Below are 18,325 nucleotides of genomic sequence, written 5' to 3'. Positions count from 1 at the left end.
AAAGAAAAAGAAAAATCAATGTGGAGGAAGAGGCTTTACCCAGCTCCTGAGAGAGCATCCATTAGCTCTGATGGAGCCCCGGAAGCATGGATAAAGAGAGTTTATGTATTTTGATAGGAGTAATGCAGTAACGGCATTCATACACTCACCATGTGGCATCCATTGTAAAAATTAGAAATAAATCAAACTAGAGCAGACCACTCCTTGGCTGGTTAAGCTGGTGCCAGCCGCAGAAGTGAGGACTCGGAGGATGCTCTTCGTAGACTGGTCGGTTTTTGCTTTCATACCACCACTAGAATGCTTCCTTTATTGGAAAATGACCAAGACCGTCCTGATATGGGCCTTTTACTACTACGACTGGTGTGTTTTCTGATGCCATTGTACTGATTCATAAAAAAAAAAAAGCCTTCAAAATAATGAAAAGAGTTTTTCCTGTTTCAATGTTCTATGTCCAACTTTAAAACAATAGTTTTAAGTGTGAACAAAATATTTTGGGGTACAGAAGTCAGATCACATGTACACTCAAAGATGGCCACTTTTAACTATTTAAAAAGGGCCCCGGTTTTACCACCAGGGGTCAGCTGGATTAGTCATTACTTTATCTACGTTTTTGTGACATCACAAACACCTGGAAGGAGTTTACTGATTGACTGTGTGAACTGGTAGGATAGAGTTAATCTGTCGATCATGCGTCTGAGTGGACCCCTTTCCCCTTTTGATTTCACAAATGGCTGCTCAACATGACATCTGATAGTGAAATGGAGCCCTGTTTAAGTTCTTGGGAGTTGTGGTCTGTGAGGGCTAGAACCATGTTCAAACAACCTAACCTTTTCTTTAATTTGTATAATTCCCAAATCTTATCTAACTTTAATTTAAGATGGCAAGAAATAAATGTTAAAAAGACTAGTGACTGGAAATGTATAAATATGTATGTACAGTATGTATGTGTGTCAGTAAGAAGACGCAATTTCCACATCAATGTATTTATAGTTCAAAGTAAACCGTTATACAATAAAACACCGTAAACTGAACAGCATGACAATCTCATTTGTTCTACATTTTTCACAATAAGAGTGCAAACCAAGACAATATTACCATCACTCCTGGGAGGTAGAAGACAACAGATAAATATGGGCTTTTCCATCCCTTTACCCCTTTATCTGTACTGTTGAGTTCGCTGTGCGATTATTTTTGTGTGTTAGTCACACCGGCTGGTCCAATTTTTAGTTGCCAGTATAGTACAGGTAACACCATTCATTGATTACCATCTGATTGATTGGGGTGATCGCAACTTAACTCATGATGACTCCCAAGCAGACAGATCTTGTCAGGATAAGTCCAACACAGAAAAAGACCCAACACCATTTGAAGATGATCTTGTTGATTCCCTTCCCATATCCTTGGAATCACACAATCGACGGTTGGGTTGACATCAACCAAATCTAAGACGATATGTCAATAAAGCGGAATGTATCGAGGGTGTGAAAAGCAGAGTACTTTTTGGTCGATTGGGGGAAGGGGGTTGTACGAGGGACCACTTCGATATGTCTCACACACACACACACACACACACACACACACACACACACACACACACACACACACACACACACACACACACACACACACACACACACACACACACACACACACACACACACACACACACACACACACACACACACACACACAGGAAGAGCTGTGACATCAACCGATTCTAAGTCGATATGTCAATTAAACAGAATGTTTTGAGGGTGTGAAACACAGAGTACTGATTGGTCGATTAGGGGTGGGGGTTGTATGAGGGACCACTTTGATATGTACCACACACACACACACACACACACACTACACTGAGAAAGATGAGGAGGAATAGCTTTAGTCCTCCAGTGAACGGAAGGCATTCTGCATTTCTTCCAGGAGCTGGGCGTAGTCTGCTTTGATTTTAGCCTCACCATCCTTCACCGGGTCCTGCAATTAAAAAATAAAATGTACATTTTAGTCATTATGTAGATGCTTTTATCCAATTTACAGTAAATTCAGATCAATGACATTAAAAGAGCAGGTCAGAGTTGGGCCATACTCAAGGAGACCTCCAGACATAGCAGTAGACAGACAGATAGACATTCAGAATCGAACGCAGTACCTTTCAGCCTGGAGTCACACTCATGACTCGCCACTTGATATTGATCAAATTGATCAACCAATTAAAAGCTAAAACATCAGATCCAGAGTGGAGGTTAAAAAACAACAACACAGCATCTTAAATCCAAATAATCCCAATAAACTTAAGTCCTGGTCCAGGGAGGGAGAGGACACAACACCACTAAAGTCCTGGTCCAGGGAGGGAGAGGACAAGACACCACTAAAGTCCTGGTCCAGGGAGGGAGAGGACAAGACACCACTAAAGTCCTGGTCCAGGGAGGGAGAGGACACAACACCACTAAAGTCCTGGTCCAGGGAGGGAGAGGACAAGACACCACTAAAGTCCTGGTCCAGGGAGGGAGAGGACAAGACACCACTCAAGTCCTGATCCAGGGAGGGAGAGGACACAACACCACTAAAGTCCTGGTCCAGGGAGGGAGAGGACACAACACCACTAAAGTCCTGGTCCAGGGAGGGCAAGACACCACTAAAGTCCTGGTTCAGGGAGGGAGAGGACAAGACACCACTAAATTCCTGGTCCAGGGAGGGAGAGGACAAGACACCACTAAAGTCCTGGTCTAGGGAGGGAGAGGACAAGACACCACTAAATTCCTGGTCCAGGGAGGGGGAGGACACAGCACAGAGACCTTGAACTTCATGGTGCTGATCTTGTACAGGATCTCTCCCATGCTCTCCCGGATCATGGTCCAGGTGATCTTGTGGTCGCTCTGCGCTGTGGTCTCCACTGCGTGACGCGCCAGGTCGTAGAACGCGATCATGTTGGACAGGATGCCCACCGTCTTGTAGAACGGACAGAACCTGAGCCCCAAGCAGGAGAGAGGAGAGAATTTTTACTGTGCCACACTTAAATTATTTAAATCTAAAATCAAACTGTAATTTCAAATGAAATGCACAGCAATAATAAAGCTATGAAAGTCCGCAAAACCTTCAACCATGACTGATGACATGAATCCATATGATAATGCAGATCTTAATTGTTCTAAAAATGTTGTTACGCCCTTTGCTTTTGCAAGGCAGAGGGGTTAACTGTCACAAGGTGTGCCAGATGTGCAGATGAGCTATGTAAAGTGAGTCAATGAGGCAGGTGTGGGAGATGCAGAGCCAGGTGTTTTACCTGTCATAAGGTGTGTATCCATTCTGCTGTAGGAAGTCATCCTTGATGAGTTTAGCCACTTCTAAAGTGATTTTGTCGCTTTCGGCAAGGGAGGCCTGAACAAACACAAAAACGTAAATGCGGAAATTGAGTCAATGAGCTTTACATTAAACACATTAAAGTAAAAAAACAAAACAAAACACAATACATAATCAATGATACATCTGGTCCAAAACTTTTGGATTCAACTATAATCAACAATGTTTCTCCGTTGTATACGAGGGGGGCCGTTACCTTGCCGACCAGCTGTACAATCTCGGCCAGGTCCTCCTCCTCCTGTAGGATCTCTTTGGCCTTGGTGCGCAGCGGCACAAACTCAGGGAAGTGCTTGTCGTAGTGGTCGTCCAGTGCCCGCGTGTACTTGCTGTAGCTGATCAGCCAGTTGACCGAGGGGAAGTGCTTCCTCTGGGCCAGCTTCTTGTCCAGACCCCAGAACACCTGGCAGCGGTGAGGGAATGGAACCACAATGTAGGGCTTTGCCATCTCCATTTGTATTTAATAATAGCGTGACCTTAACTCTAATGTGTGGTTTAATGCATGTTAAAAAAATAAGCAAGTCCTTACTAAATCAGTAACTCGCAACGCACCTGTACAATACCCAAGGTTGCTGAGGTAACAGGATCTGAGAAGTCACCACCGGGGGGCGATACACTGCAAGAAATTAAAAGAGTGGAGGAACATCTCACAACTTTATACTGTATAAAGTTCATGGATGTAATACATTACATCCATAGATTGTATGCAATATACAACGCATGGCAGCCATTGATTTCGTTCATATATCCATTTAAAACCAGCAGGCTGGTCCATTGAACAGATGAGCTGTAACCAAACAGCAAGATGGGGAAAAAAAACAACACAATACTGTGTACAACTCACGCTCCGACGATGCTGACACTGCCCTCCCTCTCCGGGTTCCCCAGGCACTTGACTCGCCCCGCTCGCTCGTAGAAGGAGGCAAGCCGCGCGCCCAGGTAGGCCGGGTAACCGCTGTCTGTTCACCGCGGCACAAAAAGGTAGCATACAGGAGGATTAGCAAACACACTGATAATAAAGAACAGTCCATTTAAAATCTTCTTGAAACATCTCAACCCGTCAGCTCCACTCACCAGCGGGCATCTCAGCCAGTCTTCCGGAGATTTCTCTCAGGGCCTCGGCCCATCGGGAGGTGGAGTCGGCCATCATGCTGACGTTGTAGCCCATGTCCCTGAAGTACTCAGACAGGGTGATGCCTGCGGACGCAGCACAAAAACAGAGTCAACCCAGCAGGCCTACTGACCCAAAATTTGGTATAGGTCCCCAATATTTAGCATTTTAACAAACACTTTCATCCAAAGCAAGTTAGTGCAGTAGAGTTTGTATAAAAGTATACTATATGCAACATTATGTGCGTTATATAGAATTGTGGAATAGATTTACTTTTGATGAAATTAATACGTGCGCCGCCTCTACCTGTGCAGGTATGCGGATTTAATCAAAAATGGTGGATTCTAACTTATTTAAATGTGCATATGTATAAAAAAGGTATGTGCACTATCTGCGTAATGAGAGGAAGAATTTTTTTTAATCCTAGCGTCAATAGTGTAAACAGGAGCATCTTAAAAGGGGCCGTGACCGTTACCTGTGTAGATGGATGCTTCTCTGGCGGCTACGGGCATGTTTGATGTGTTGGCGACCAGGGCCGTTCTCTTCATTATGCTCTCTATCTTGCCGTCCACCTCCATGGTCAGCTATTGCGAAGCAACACAAACCACACTTTCATGATAAGACACGAGGATTTACCTACTGGCCATGTGTCATTTGCCATTTGATACTTTTAAGTCAACAGTCACTGATGCGTGAAACACTCCACTTTGTTGTTTTTACTCCTCCTTGGTTCCAACGTACAGCTTGATAATGCTCAACAAGCGTTAGTCCTGCCTGTGCCGCTGATTGGTTAATCAATAGTCCCGCGGCACTCAGTGAATAAACCCTTTTTCAACAGATGAACCGGTTTAAAATATGTGGAAAAAGCAAACAATACATTTTCCATGTCAACATTTGTGAACCGTTAACCAAATGAATACGTGAATATATATCCACAAATGCATGCCATTTTGTCCTACAACCATGAAACCTATGATTCTTTGAGTCACAGATGTGACTCAAAAAAAAAAAAATGACACATAGGTGTCATTTGGCGATCTCATCCAGTGGATACAAACGTATTCCTTAGTAGCCATTTTCTTTTGTGGAAACTGGATGCTGAATTAGAGCCAAGATGGCCGCAAGGTGAACATAGCTCATGGAGGCCCAGCCAAATTGGTCTCAGATCCACAGTTCTTCGACCCACCTCAGGGAAGTCTCGTAGTACTTCTGACATCTCATTCCCTCGCTCTCCACAGCCCACGTAGATGATGACCTCGCTGTTGGAGTACTTGGACAGGGACTGAGAGATGACCGTCTTGCCGCAGCCGAAAGCTCCGGGGATAGCCGTGGTCCCGCCCTGCACACACCTGGAGCAGGACATTAGGATCAGCATATGCGAATGAGAAGTTATCAGTAGAGGTCCACTAAGGTCAATATAAGGCTACACAGTTTGTAAGATTTTAAAAGGGATTTCATAGAATTTAAATGTTTACATTTTAGTGATATTTAAAATTGTAATTCATGCTTCAAATCAGTGCATCGTTATTTAGCAGTACAGTACATTATTTGCTTGATTCTTTCAGATATGCGTTTAAAGGCCAACAATATTCAATCAGGTATACAAGTTTTTGTCAGAGGGATACACTTCCCCTGTCCCCCCTCTACCCATCAAGTAAAGTCAATTTAGAAAAGTCAACGAGATACACACACTCCGGAACACATATTAAGGCAAAATTTTAAACATGAGCAGTTCTACTAGAATGGTTTTGTTATGCAAAACTAGAACCAACTGTGAAACTGAACAGAACACATTCTAGACGTTATTTATTTACCATCTGTAGATTAACCATCTGTAGACAGTATTATCTGGAATTAAGCAAAATATATATTTTTGTTTTTTTATTAATGTCCACGAAACACAACTACTCACGGAAACAGAGCGTCAAGCACTCTCTGACCGGTGAGCAGTGGGTGATTGGCTGGCAGCTTCTCCGTTACTGGCCGGACTTGGCGCACAGGCCACACCTGCATCATGCTGAACTTATCCTTCACGCCTTCAAACTCCAGCTCAAGAACCACATCCTAACGAAACAAGACAGAACCAAAAAACAACCGTCTTGTTGGGAGCCTAGTCAACTGAAACGAGTCAGAAAAAAATGTATTCATAAAGATGTATTATTATTTGTATATTAGTTAATCACAACTCTAGTCTGAAAGGGCTTCATAAGCTTCCTACATAAACGAACTTTACGGAGAGGGGACTTTTATTTTGAAAGAAGCGACTCACAGTGACGTCGTAATTTCCTGCCGGTGCGACATACGTCACGGTCCCCCTGTTCCGTGGAGGGAGCATCAGCTTGTGTTTGATGAGCGAGTTCTCATACACTGTCCCATAGATGTCCCCACCTGTAATGTGGCTGCCAGCCTAGAGATAGAGAAATCAAAGTTAAAGATTAGACAGGTAGGCCTACGTTATTCATCCCTGAAGGAGTATTTGGTCGTAACAACAACATACAATAAAACCAAATATCCTTATAAACGACAGGACAAAATAAAGAGTATTTGGCCAGCCCACAACCCATTGGTCCTCAATACCACCAATACCCACTTATGGGTCGCAACCCAGTGTTTGAAGACCACTATTCAGTTAACTGAATGTGAAGGTGCGAGGTGTGTCTATCCCTCTCTTACTCTGATGCTCTGACCGGGGGTAAACTCCCACTTGATGTCTCTGTTCAGGGCTCCGATGTTGACCCCTCTGGGGATGTAGATGCTCTGAGTGAGGTCGTTGATGTCCTTCAGCGGCCGCTGGATCCCGTCGAAGATGGAGCCCATGATGCCCGGGCCCAGCTCCACCGAGAGGGGCTTCCCCGTGCGGAGGACAGGGTCTCCCACGGACACACCCGCTGTGACACCAGGTTCAGGAGGTACAACAAGAGACCACAACTAGACATTGACCCACACAGAATCACATCTAGACCAAGACCCACACCTAGACACAGAATCACAACTAGACCAAGACCCACACCTAGACACAGAATCACATCTAGACAAAGACCCATACCTAGACACAGAATCACATCTAGACAAAGACCAATACCTAGAAAGACAGGCACCTAGATGCAGAATCACAACTAGACAATGACCCAGACCTAGACGCAGATTCACAACTGGACAATGACCCAGACCTGGACACAGGATCACATCTAGACAATGACCCAGACCTGGACACCAAAAGACGTTTTGAGTAAGGGATACAAGTCTCTTCGTAGACCTGGATAGTGGCCATGTCCCCCTCCAGCCTGATGATCTCTCCCACCAGCTCACTGTGGCCCACGCGCACCAGCTCGTACATGGCCGCTCCCGCCATTGAAGTGGCTGTCACCACTGTCCAGGGTAACAGCAATGGATGTAGAGAGATGACAAGAGAACATTACAAAACATCAAGTACCTTTCATAGGCAAACAACACACACACACACACACACACACACACACACACACACACACACACACACACACACACACACACACACACACACACACACACACACACACACTTCATCTGTTTTAAATTGTTATCAGGGTGTTTTAGATTCATGATTTAGACGACTGGTTTTATTGCCAAGGACAAATCACACACACGTAATAATAGTGCACAATAACAATAGTGTAATAGTGACATTTTCCACACCTGGACCGGAAACGCCGTGTACATATCCAAACTGGCTTTCCCTCTCCTCATCCTTGATCATGGGGAGATTAGCCGTGTCCATCCTGACCCAAACTTTTCACTGTCAGATGATTAGAAAATGCATTTTAAGAGACACAGACTGTGACAGACACATAAAATACTAAACAACAACACAGAGTCAAAAGCAACAGAAGTTAAGGTGGCCTGTACTGACCCATAAGATGCCAGAACGTACTTCCCAAATTATGACATTGTCCACTACGACAGCATCGAATAGCCAAGTGTCAACAAATGAGGTTCCTTGATGTGTTCTTACCGTGCTTTTGGTTATTTCGTCTGTCAAACGAAAAGTCATACTTTACTGTACTTTAAGTAAGTACAGTACAGTACTTTAAGTACTAAGATCTTTAGATAACTAAGATAACAAAGCCGTTTAACGTGAAAAGAAAAATGACATGTGACCAAACATGACATGTGACCAAATGTGACAAAGGGGAGAGTTACGGAGTTAGTCTTTATTTGCGCAATATCTCAGTTATAGGATTCGATTTTATTGATAACATTAATACAATCATTGAGATACAATCATGAGTACAGACATGTCGATCTAATTTCAAGCTACAAGCGAATTGGATAATACGTAGGCCTACTACAACTTTAATGTGCCTACGTAGTACAACTTTAATGTTTCTACGTCTTACAACTTTAATGTGCTTACGTAGTGCAATTACAACTAGCCAATCAAACGACCCACGAGCGCTACGCTACGATCAGCCTGTACAGTAGCCGAGCAAGTCAAGGACAAGGTACGGCGACTTTCTTCTTCCACTGCAAGAACAGTACCATGTCATTTGAGATGAAGGCACACAAACAATATATAGCTAACTTTAGTGATTCATACATTAGCTTACCTCGTTGGTCGTAATGAGCGTGGTTGTATTTAAGTCGCAAAGCTGATTTGAGTGATTTGAGGGTCATGTGACCAGCTAGCCACTCACTTGATAGCTTCGAGATATCGATTGCTAATTCAGATTACTTCAAGAATAAACGGCAAACAACGGCAGAATGTGAGGCAGTTAATGTTAAACAAAATAAGAATTATAGCGATTTGATACACACATACCTTGTGTTGATGTGAATGGTCCAGGTTGCTTCCACCGTACTGAAGATGATTCAGGAATGGGGAGGAGCTTCACAATAAGAGCTAAACTGTCAGACATAGAGCTGCGGTGAGTAGAATGTGACTGGCGTCCGGAACACGGTTCGGACATAGATAAGAGCACATAGAATGGGACTCAGGCACATCGACTCTTTAATTTGCATTAATTTAATATGCAGGTTACAATACACCATTTTTTGAATATGTATATTATTATGAATAAATTGTTTTTTATTTTCACAATAAGTTAGGGGAGCTGACCATTTTGACATTATTCAGGCCTTTTTGAAATGGCACGGTACAATTAAATACCTTTTATTGATTTATTATGCATTCGATCGTTCATATTTTTGAGCACTTTGGTCATGACACCAATATTAAATAAATACATTTACATAAATTGTAATAATCGATGCATATCTTTGCTAAACCTTATTCTGAACTGTTTTGAGGCAGGTTCAGACAATTTTAAACATTTTCTTAAAGTCACCCCTTCATAAGACAGAAAACACTTCATAAAATCATAATAATTAATAATTATTTAGAATCATAGGGTCTGACATTTGAAACGTATAAAATGAGCCAGATAAGGCCCGATTCTACCTGAATTATTCCTTTGGCTGAATGGAAAGAACTAGGGCCTAACCATTGTTATATAGGATTTATATTTATGAACAGCATTCATATATCCATATACAATCAGAACAAAACATTCAGACATGTATGAACTGACACTAGCTACCATTTATTGTTGCTAACCACACAAAAGATACAAAACCTGAAATAGTTGACAAGTTGAACTTGTCCACATAGCTTTGAAATAAACTGACTTAAATAAATAACAAGCAAATAAATAAATAACGATGTAGGCCTACTACCTATCACATTTTGGAAGAACATACAATTTTTAAGAATAAGTCCACCAGATGGCGCCACATACACCCTGTTTGTTGCCGGGTGGCTGGGTTCTGTAGACAAGCGTTACATGCAAGGCTTTCGCCCAGAAGTTCAGTTTTAGCATTGTCGGTGGATCCGAGATCGTTAGACCCCAAGGTTCAGTTGATCGGTTAATCCGACCAATCATTGTCCTCGAGCTCAGAGTCATCGTCGGAGTCGCTGTACTCCACAGCGATGCGTCGGGACAGAATGGTCGCCACGTCATTCCCAACTGGCTTGTTGTGCTGCTCTTGAAGCTCCTGAACCTGCTTCAGCTGGATTCCTGTGCAACACATAATGTCATATAATATAATACACATTGTGTAACAGAATGTGTAATACAAACCTTCTTCAGATGGATTCCTGTCCAACACATAATCTACTCTAATCCAATATGTAATATGTCTAATATGAACCTTCTTCAGATGGATTCCTGTCCAACACATAATCTACTCTAATCCAATATGTAATATGTCTAATATGAACCTTCTTCAACTGGATTCCTGTCAAACACATAGTATAATAAGATAAAATAATCATTGTGTAACATAAGGTCTAAAACAAGCCTTCTTCAGATGGATTCCTGTCCAACACATAATCTAATCTAATCCAATATGTAATTCAATGTCGAAAATTAACCTTCTTCAACTGGATTCCTGTCCAACACATAATCTGATCTAATCCAATAGGTCATATAATGTGTATTATACATCATCATTACTGGCCATTTGCACATCGTTAAGAATGAATAATTTCAATTTGTATTAGCCTACTGCAACTGCCCTGTACTTCTGTAGGCCTACATCCTGTGTATCTAGGATGATGAGGCACATCTTATATAATGTAATATAATATAATATAATATTCACATCTGGCTCTTAAAACATGCTCTGTCAAAGCAAGCCATTGGTAAACCGATATCACTTCCAGGATTGACTCAGAGCCTTCTTCCACATAGCTTTTCTCCTATCCCGCTCACCCATGTGTATAGCTGAAAGCAGGTCACTCCTGGCATCTCCCCCGGGCTTGGAGTCCAACGCCATCGAGCCTCCCTTACCATACCCCGCCATGTGGGGGGGAGGGGCCGGTGGGAGGGGAGGAGGTGGGGGTCCGGGAGGGGGCGGAGCCATGGCCAGGCGACTACCTGGGGCAGGTATGGGCGGGAGGGAGTAGCCTGGGCCAACGTGAGGGGTGGAGGGCAGAGCACCCACGGGAGAGGCGAAGGCGGTCAGGGTGGAGGGGATGGGGGGACCTGAGGGTGGGTGTCTGGAGCTGGTGGGGAACTCTGACCTGGCAGGTAGAGAGAGACACAGGTTACGTTGTTCTACAGGTAGAGAGATACAGGTTATTTTAGACAGGTAGAGATACAGGGTTCGTTTAGACTGGTAGAGATACAGGGTTAGTTTAGACTGGTAGAGATACAGGGTTAGTTTAGACAGGTAGAGATACCGGGTTAGTTTAGACAGGCAGAGATACAGGGTTAGTTTAGACAGGTAGAGATACAGGGTTAGTTTGTCATTATGAACATGAACATATATATATATATACGTACAAACAAAAGAGTTCATATGTAAAACTTCAATTCAACTCATCTCGTTTCCTTTGTTTTTTGTTTTTTTCCCCCAGTGTTTCGGTTTGATAAATGCACTTCATTAAATGTAATATTTTATATAGTGCATTAAAATAAACAAAAAAATAATTCATTGTTATATCTACAACTAGGACGATTCTATAGCCATCGCCCAAAACCCTTCAACCCGGCCACCGTACTTGTAGTCCACAGGAGGCAGAGGAAAGCCGTTGATTGGCTCAGCCGAGTGACTTCGTTTCTTGGTGTATCCCAGAGCCCCATCCCCGTAGTGCGCTTCGATGCTTTGATACTCGTGCTCTGCTGGGGGTGAGTGGTTGGCCGCCACGTAGCCATGCCCCTTGGGATGATGGGTGGCATGCGGCGGGCAGGGGGGGACCGGGAAGTCTGGGAGGTCCGGTCTGAATAGTCAGGAACAGGAAGAAACGCTACTTACTTTGACTGCCTTGAGAGGGAAATAATGTTGCTTTAACCACCTCAGAGAATGAAATGTGCAGTTTTGGGGAATTCCTAAAATGGTTCGGGCTCAATGTATAATGTTGCAGTACAGGAGAGATAGATGCATTTAGTAAAAAAACATTTACATTGTAACATGTAAAAACTTAAATAAATACAAATACATGACCAGGATAATAATTTGTAAATACATATATAATGATAGAATATGTATTCTCAGTGTAGTGGCTGTGATGGAAAAATCTACATGTTGTTTGTTTTTATAACTTAGGCCTTGTTCTTTCCTCTCGCGTATTGTCTTGCCATCCTGCCTTTCCCCAGAGTCGACTATTCATTGACCTTTTGTGTTTGATTCAGCCACCTCACAAGTGAGTGATGTCGTCAAAATGTTATCCCATGTGCTCTGGTCAGCTGTCCCACCTTCCTCCTTGGAATCAATGCCCTTGTGCTGTGGTCAGCGGTCCCACCTTCCCTTCTCTATGGGTCGCCGGCCTACCTTCCTTAGAGTCAACCAATAGTGTTAACCTTCGTACTTGGGTAAACCGGTCACAAGGGAGAAGACATCCTCTTAAGCACTCTTCTGCTTGATAAGAACACAGGCAACTCTGTGTTTTGGGCAAACATTACTTGATTTGATTATTGACAGCTGCAATATGGGGAGGATCTGAAACAGTATAAATAACTCTGTCAAACTGTATTCTGGACTCACTCTGCTAGAGAGGAGTCTAATGTATGCATGCATTAAACCTAGGATAGTTGCTTTCCAATGTATTGTGTGCTTTTTTGCAGTGGGAATCTCATCTGGCCTAGACGCAATCTCTGTTAAAGGGAATTGCCACGACATGGCTCACAAAGATCTAAGTATATCACTATCTCACATTTCTAAACAAAGCAGATTTATTTTAAAAGCTTTTATCCGTTTCCTTTCATAATTTAATTTAATTGATTTGGCTCCGTGGCACCTAAAGAATACAGAAGACATGCCTGCTCTCTGGAGACAGAGACCCCTCAAACGAGGCCCCCCGCCGGAGGCTCTGGGCACGGCGGTGGTCCGGGCGGAGCTCCTTGTCGAACGCCATCATGTTCCACTCCTGCCGGCGGTTCCCTGCCTTCCGCACTTTCTTGGCCTCGCGCTGCAGCGTGCTGCTGTCCACGAAACGCTTCTGCTCCTTCATAGGGAAGACACTTGTTATGTCCTTGTTAGAAGATATCCTCTATCTGCTTATTAGATTGTTTTCCCCCACTTCATACATCATACAGCTATTTCAGCAACCAATGGGGAAATGATTTGGCCTTGGCTCCAATTGAAAGACCTTAACTTGAGGTCTTGAAACACGCACCCTTTCCATGGGGGTCTGATGTTTCCATCACACATTCCACCCAATAACAATACTTAAACTTTTGGGGCATTTTCGTTCAAATCACGTCCATCCAACTTTTTGTCCCACTCTGGTATCGGTGGCTAAACCCACTCACCCCGTAACCAATGCACCTCGTAGTGGCCACAGGTTAGATTCCAACCTGCAGTCCAATGTTATGATACGATACAACTTAATTAATCCCCCATAGGAGATATAACATGTCATTCCATGTCATTATTATCACCATAAAGACACAAAAAGCTCATGCTTCTTACGCTGTTGTCATGTTTACAGTAAAGTTATAAAAAACCAAGCTGCTTGATGGAGAGCGCTGAGTTAAAGGAAGAGACTCACTCTGAGCCTCCTTCGCTCCTTCTTCTTCTCCTCCGTGTCCTGCAGCATCTTCTCCTTCCACAGGTCGAAGAAGTACGAGGGGTCCGTGTAGAACTTCATGGCATCTACGTTGTCCTCTCTGTAGCAGGGTTCACAGAACTGCAGTTACCACATAGACTACATATAACCTCACTGCTCACTGAGATAGTTAATTTGTATGAAGGTGTGAAAGAATAAAGACAGGTGATTCTCATGAAGAATCATCTAAATTCTTTCCCCATCTCAAATGGTGGGGAGCGGTGTTAATACTGCCAGGGTAAGGGGTTCAATTCCCACTGGAACCACCAATTCTCTTAATTAAAACATTCTCTTACTCTCTTCCGGTACATTACTACAGTTTCCAGGCGTTACCTGTAGGCGGTGAGGCCGCCAAGGGGTGGGGCCGGTTCGCTGGCGCTGTACAGGTGGTCCACGGAGCTGGGTGTGCTGCTCTTGGACACCACCTGCTGGTCCTGGTGGGTGGAGCTCCTGAACGCTTTTCTCATGTTAATGTCCTGCAGAGACACTGTGGTGCACAGAGAGGAACACAATAACACAAGTGACGTTCTTTAACGTATTAAGATTCAAATGTAAAATCTTGATTTTTGGTTGCATAAAAAGTGCCTATTGAAGGAGGTTTGTGTATCATAAAGAACTATAGGTTTATGTCTGAAAACTTCTAAATTATTTGCTACATTTTCTTAATCCTACTATAAGGTCATTAACGTCATCACGGTGCAGGCAGTGGTAAGGGAATCGCTGCTCAATGAGGTCTACAGGTTAGATTGTGGTCATCTAACCTGTAGACCTCATGGGTTTACAGGTTAGCTGGAACGGGAATCAGACAAACAGCCTAGTCACCCTGAGCCATTCATGGCCAGCCCCCTATAGGGACCAGACCCCCGTCTAGCCCCCTAGGGCCCCGGACCCCCAGACCCACCCTCCTCCACGCTGGAGTCCAGCTGGGTGACCTTGACGGCCAGGCGGTCGACGCGGTCCTGCAGGGAGTTGGCGCGCACATAGAAGGTGTTTGCCTCGTCGAACAGCTCTCCGAAAACATCCTCTGCATGTTTACCTGAAACCAGAGGAAATATAAATAAGTTAGATAGAATATGATGGAATTCAGTGTCAGTGTCAATGTTGACAATTAACGATTTAGTTTGTTTAACAACTAACAAAATACAAAATACAATACAATACAAACATACAATTCATTTAAATTAACATGGATCAAGGATGTTTCAGCTTTTATTTAGATTGTATTTTATCATATGTGGACTGAAGGGTTGCTTGTTTGAATCCTCACATGTGTTCCAGTAGCCCATTCCTCAGTAATGTATGGATTACAGATGGTCTTCTAGTTTGGAGTTAGTGCCATTTCATTATTTAGCGGATGTTTTTATCAAAATCAAGTGGATTTTAAATCAGCTCATTACGAACCAGGTAGGGGTTAGGCTATCCTGCTCAGGGATGCCTACTGGGTGCAGCACTGCAGACAATGGGGATGGAACCCAGAAAATGTTGTCTTCAGGGAGACAAGTGGCCCTCCTAGCCACTACGGAGACAAGTGGCCCTCCTAGCCACTACACCATGCTGCCCAAAACCGACTGGAAGTGAGGCAAACAGTAGAATCATGGTCTGTGTCTATGCACTCCTGACTGGCTTTATTCTCCTCTAAAGCTTTACCCGAAATCCTAAGCCCCTCTAACTTCACTAAATCCTGTCTCTCTCACACACACACACACACACACACACACACACACACACACACACACACACACACACAGTAAACAACAGTGTTCCTGAACCAGATATGGTTTGGTTTCCCTTAATACAAATACATTATTTTGGCACTAATAAATAGGGTTCCTATTTATCACCCTCACCCTGTTGAACGTCTTTTGAATTTGTTTCTTCTCAGCCTCATTTGTAATTCACTTAGGATATAAGTTGCATGTCCAATTAGCTATCAAACACAAAGCAGCAGCACCCAAATCCATTTAATCAATTCAACACAAGATATTAACCATAAAGATAATTCAAGGTGTGTTTGTTTTTGTCATTCGCCACATGGTATTCAAAAACGACAATCCTGCCCCACCTTTGTAACGGGGACACTTAGTCAACACCTGGTGGATAATGGTTGTTATTTTCTGGTGTCTGTGCGGTAGGACTGTGGAGGCCATCAGACAGTGGAACTCACTGAGGCAGCTGAGCTGGCGGATGATGGCAGACAGGGAGTTGTTGGTGACATACTCCAGCTCCCCGCCGATGCCCTCGGGCAAGGCACCCTGGCAGAGATGGCGCGGCTCGATGTTCCTCTTGACCAGCGGCATAACAACCCCTCACATCTCGACCACCCCGCCTGGCAGAGAGAGAGAGAGAGAGAGAGAGAGAGAGAGAGAGAGAGAGAGAGAGAGAGAGAGAGAGAGAGAGAGAGAGAGAGAGAGAGAGAGAGAGAGAGAGAGAGAGACACACTAAGAGGTTAGAACACACATATGACACACATATAATATAACACCAATATCGAACAGCAGTAGTGCTAGGGGGCAGGATAATCTGCCAGAGTGTTAATATTAGAGCATTAACTAATGGACATGATGCCTGCATGCACAAGGTCTAACACCTGCCTGCTCCTTGATGACCTGTATTTAGTGTCTGTTACTGTGGATGAATGTGTGTCTCATGATTAAATACAATGAATATCAAGCAGCCAACTCGACCAGGGTAATGAGTGGCAGCTGAAGGAATGTTCCGTGTAATGAACTGTTAACTGTCCATTTAGTTAATTCAAGTCAATTCATAGGATTACTGTACTTATAGAGCACTGGTTGTTGTTTTTTTAGAGAGAGAGATACAAAATATACAGATGGCAAGAAGTGTCTTTGCGGTAGTTGTAGTCTATCCTACAACAGCTGTTGCATGAATCCGAACACACACACACACACACACACACACACACACACACACACACACACACACACACAGTTATCTCCTGTAGACCTACCTTGTGTCGCGGCAGTGACGATCAAGTCCTTCAATGATCAACCTCCTCGTCTTACTTCCCGTAGCATCTTTTATATAACCTCTTCATTTTAACATCCACCGCTCGTCTTTCTAATGTCTCCTGTCCCACTGTAGGTTGTGACTGATTAATAACAGCAAAGCGTATCGCCGCGAGCTACCATTGAACAATTCATTAGTGAGCGTACTTCTCTAACGTCGTAGCGAAAACTTTCCAAACTAAAAAAAACATACGAATTCGTGCCCTGTTTGTAGTAACCTACTTGTGAATTGAATACATTCGTCCTAAACAGGACGCTGCACACTGCATAACGTTGTCCTGGCTAAAGCAGCTCTTTGGCTAAGGGATTTGGCAGACAGATTTACTCCTGTCGTCCAATCACGTCCAACACAGCAATCTTGTCAGGCTGTTGAGTAAAGCGCAGTAGGTAAGCCACGTGTTGTGGATACGTCACTAGTCCTCTTTTTAATCAATGATGATACTATTTGGTAAATAAATGCTACTATGCAACGAGGTAAATTATAAATTATAAATGACATTGCCTATGTAGGCAATCTTATCATGATCAACAAGTAAATTACAAAAATGATATTGCTATATTATTGATGCATCCTTAAGCCTATTACAAATCGAATGGAGGGTAAAGATGATCAACTATGATTATCGACTAGTGATCAACTATTAACTGACAACTAAAGCTGATCGGTTAATATCCCTGAAAAAAAGTAGGCCTACACGCATCTCTTGCAATCATCCCTTCAGGTGCTGTTTGCTGTTACAAATTTTGTAGTATCCAAAAATTAAGCTTTACTTTCTGACCTTTCTGTATGCATGTCTGAACCTGGTCTGTCATATTTAGCAAATGACTTTAACTGCATGGCATGTTTTCACTAACAGATGGCTTCATCTGGATGGATGGAGTGGGGGGGGGGTTATGTAGCCTAGATCTATAGGCTTAACCCCCTAGCTCACTATGAAACCATTCGTTATGTAAGTACATGGTTATGCTAACACTGACACCAGTGCGTAAGTCAGACAGCTTTCAATTCTGTGAGTGCACTTAAACAAACCATCAGTATTCCTGTTTTACATCACCAATACACATTTTATTATGGTCTGACAAGTATTGTCAAATCCCAATTTTACTCATTTTGGCTCGGCAGTAGACAACATGATTGGTTTTGAAGAATACTTGGGTTTACTCATTTAGGTCTATACCCGTGAATGTAGGCCCATATTCTAGGCCCACAGCACCACTGCTATCCAACCATCATACCATGATTAGTCA

The 18,325-nt window shown here is 43.3% G+C and overlaps 2 protein-coding genes across 2 annotated transcripts; both read right to left on the bottom strand.

The window, feature by feature from the left end:
- Positions 1 to 973: 973 nt before the first annotated feature.
- Positions 974 to 9,334, bottom strand: LOC311353949 (V-type proton ATPase catalytic subunit A-like). Its single transcript, XM_084473735.1, has 15 exons — positions 9,264 to 9,334; positions 8,141 to 8,240; positions 7,706 to 7,834; positions 7,139 to 7,353; positions 6,735 to 6,872; positions 6,378 to 6,529; positions 5,652 to 5,814; positions 4,941 to 5,049; positions 4,429 to 4,551; positions 4,199 to 4,313; positions 3,907 to 3,970; positions 3,554 to 3,757; positions 3,281 to 3,375; positions 2,793 to 2,964; positions 974 to 1,971 (listed from the first exon to the last, which is right to left on the bottom strand). Exons 2-15 carry the CDS (start codon positions 8,220 to 8,222, stop codon positions 1,879 to 1,881), a joined length of 1,854 nt encoding a protein of 617 aa, XP_084329861.1. The 5' UTR covers positions 8,223 to 8,240; positions 9,264 to 9,334; the 3' UTR covers positions 974 to 1,878.
- A 1,032-nt stretch (positions 9,335 to 10,366) lies between these two features.
- LOC311353910 (actin-binding protein WASF3-like) lies at positions 10,367 to 16,348 on the bottom strand (the record flags this gene model as incomplete). Its single annotated transcript, XM_084473706.1, has 8 exons — positions 10,367 to 10,518; positions 11,215 to 11,525; positions 12,006 to 12,224; positions 13,264 to 13,448; positions 13,995 to 14,112; positions 14,385 to 14,538; positions 14,953 to 15,087; positions 16,216 to 16,348. 8 exons carry the CDS (start codon positions 16,346 to 16,348, stop codon positions 10,367 to 10,369), a joined length of 1,407 nt encoding a protein of 468 aa, XP_084329832.1.
- Between the last annotated feature and the right edge of the window lie 1,977 nt (positions 16,349 to 18,325).

This window comes from Micromesistius poutassou (assembly GCF_964030765.1).
Source record: "Micromesistius poutassou genome assembly, chromosome: 10".
In the NCBI taxonomy this organism is placed as follows: Eukaryota; Metazoa; Chordata; class Actinopteri; order Gadiformes; family Gadidae; genus Micromesistius; species Micromesistius poutassou.
This window is presented reverse-complemented; position numbering and strand designations above follow the sequence as displayed.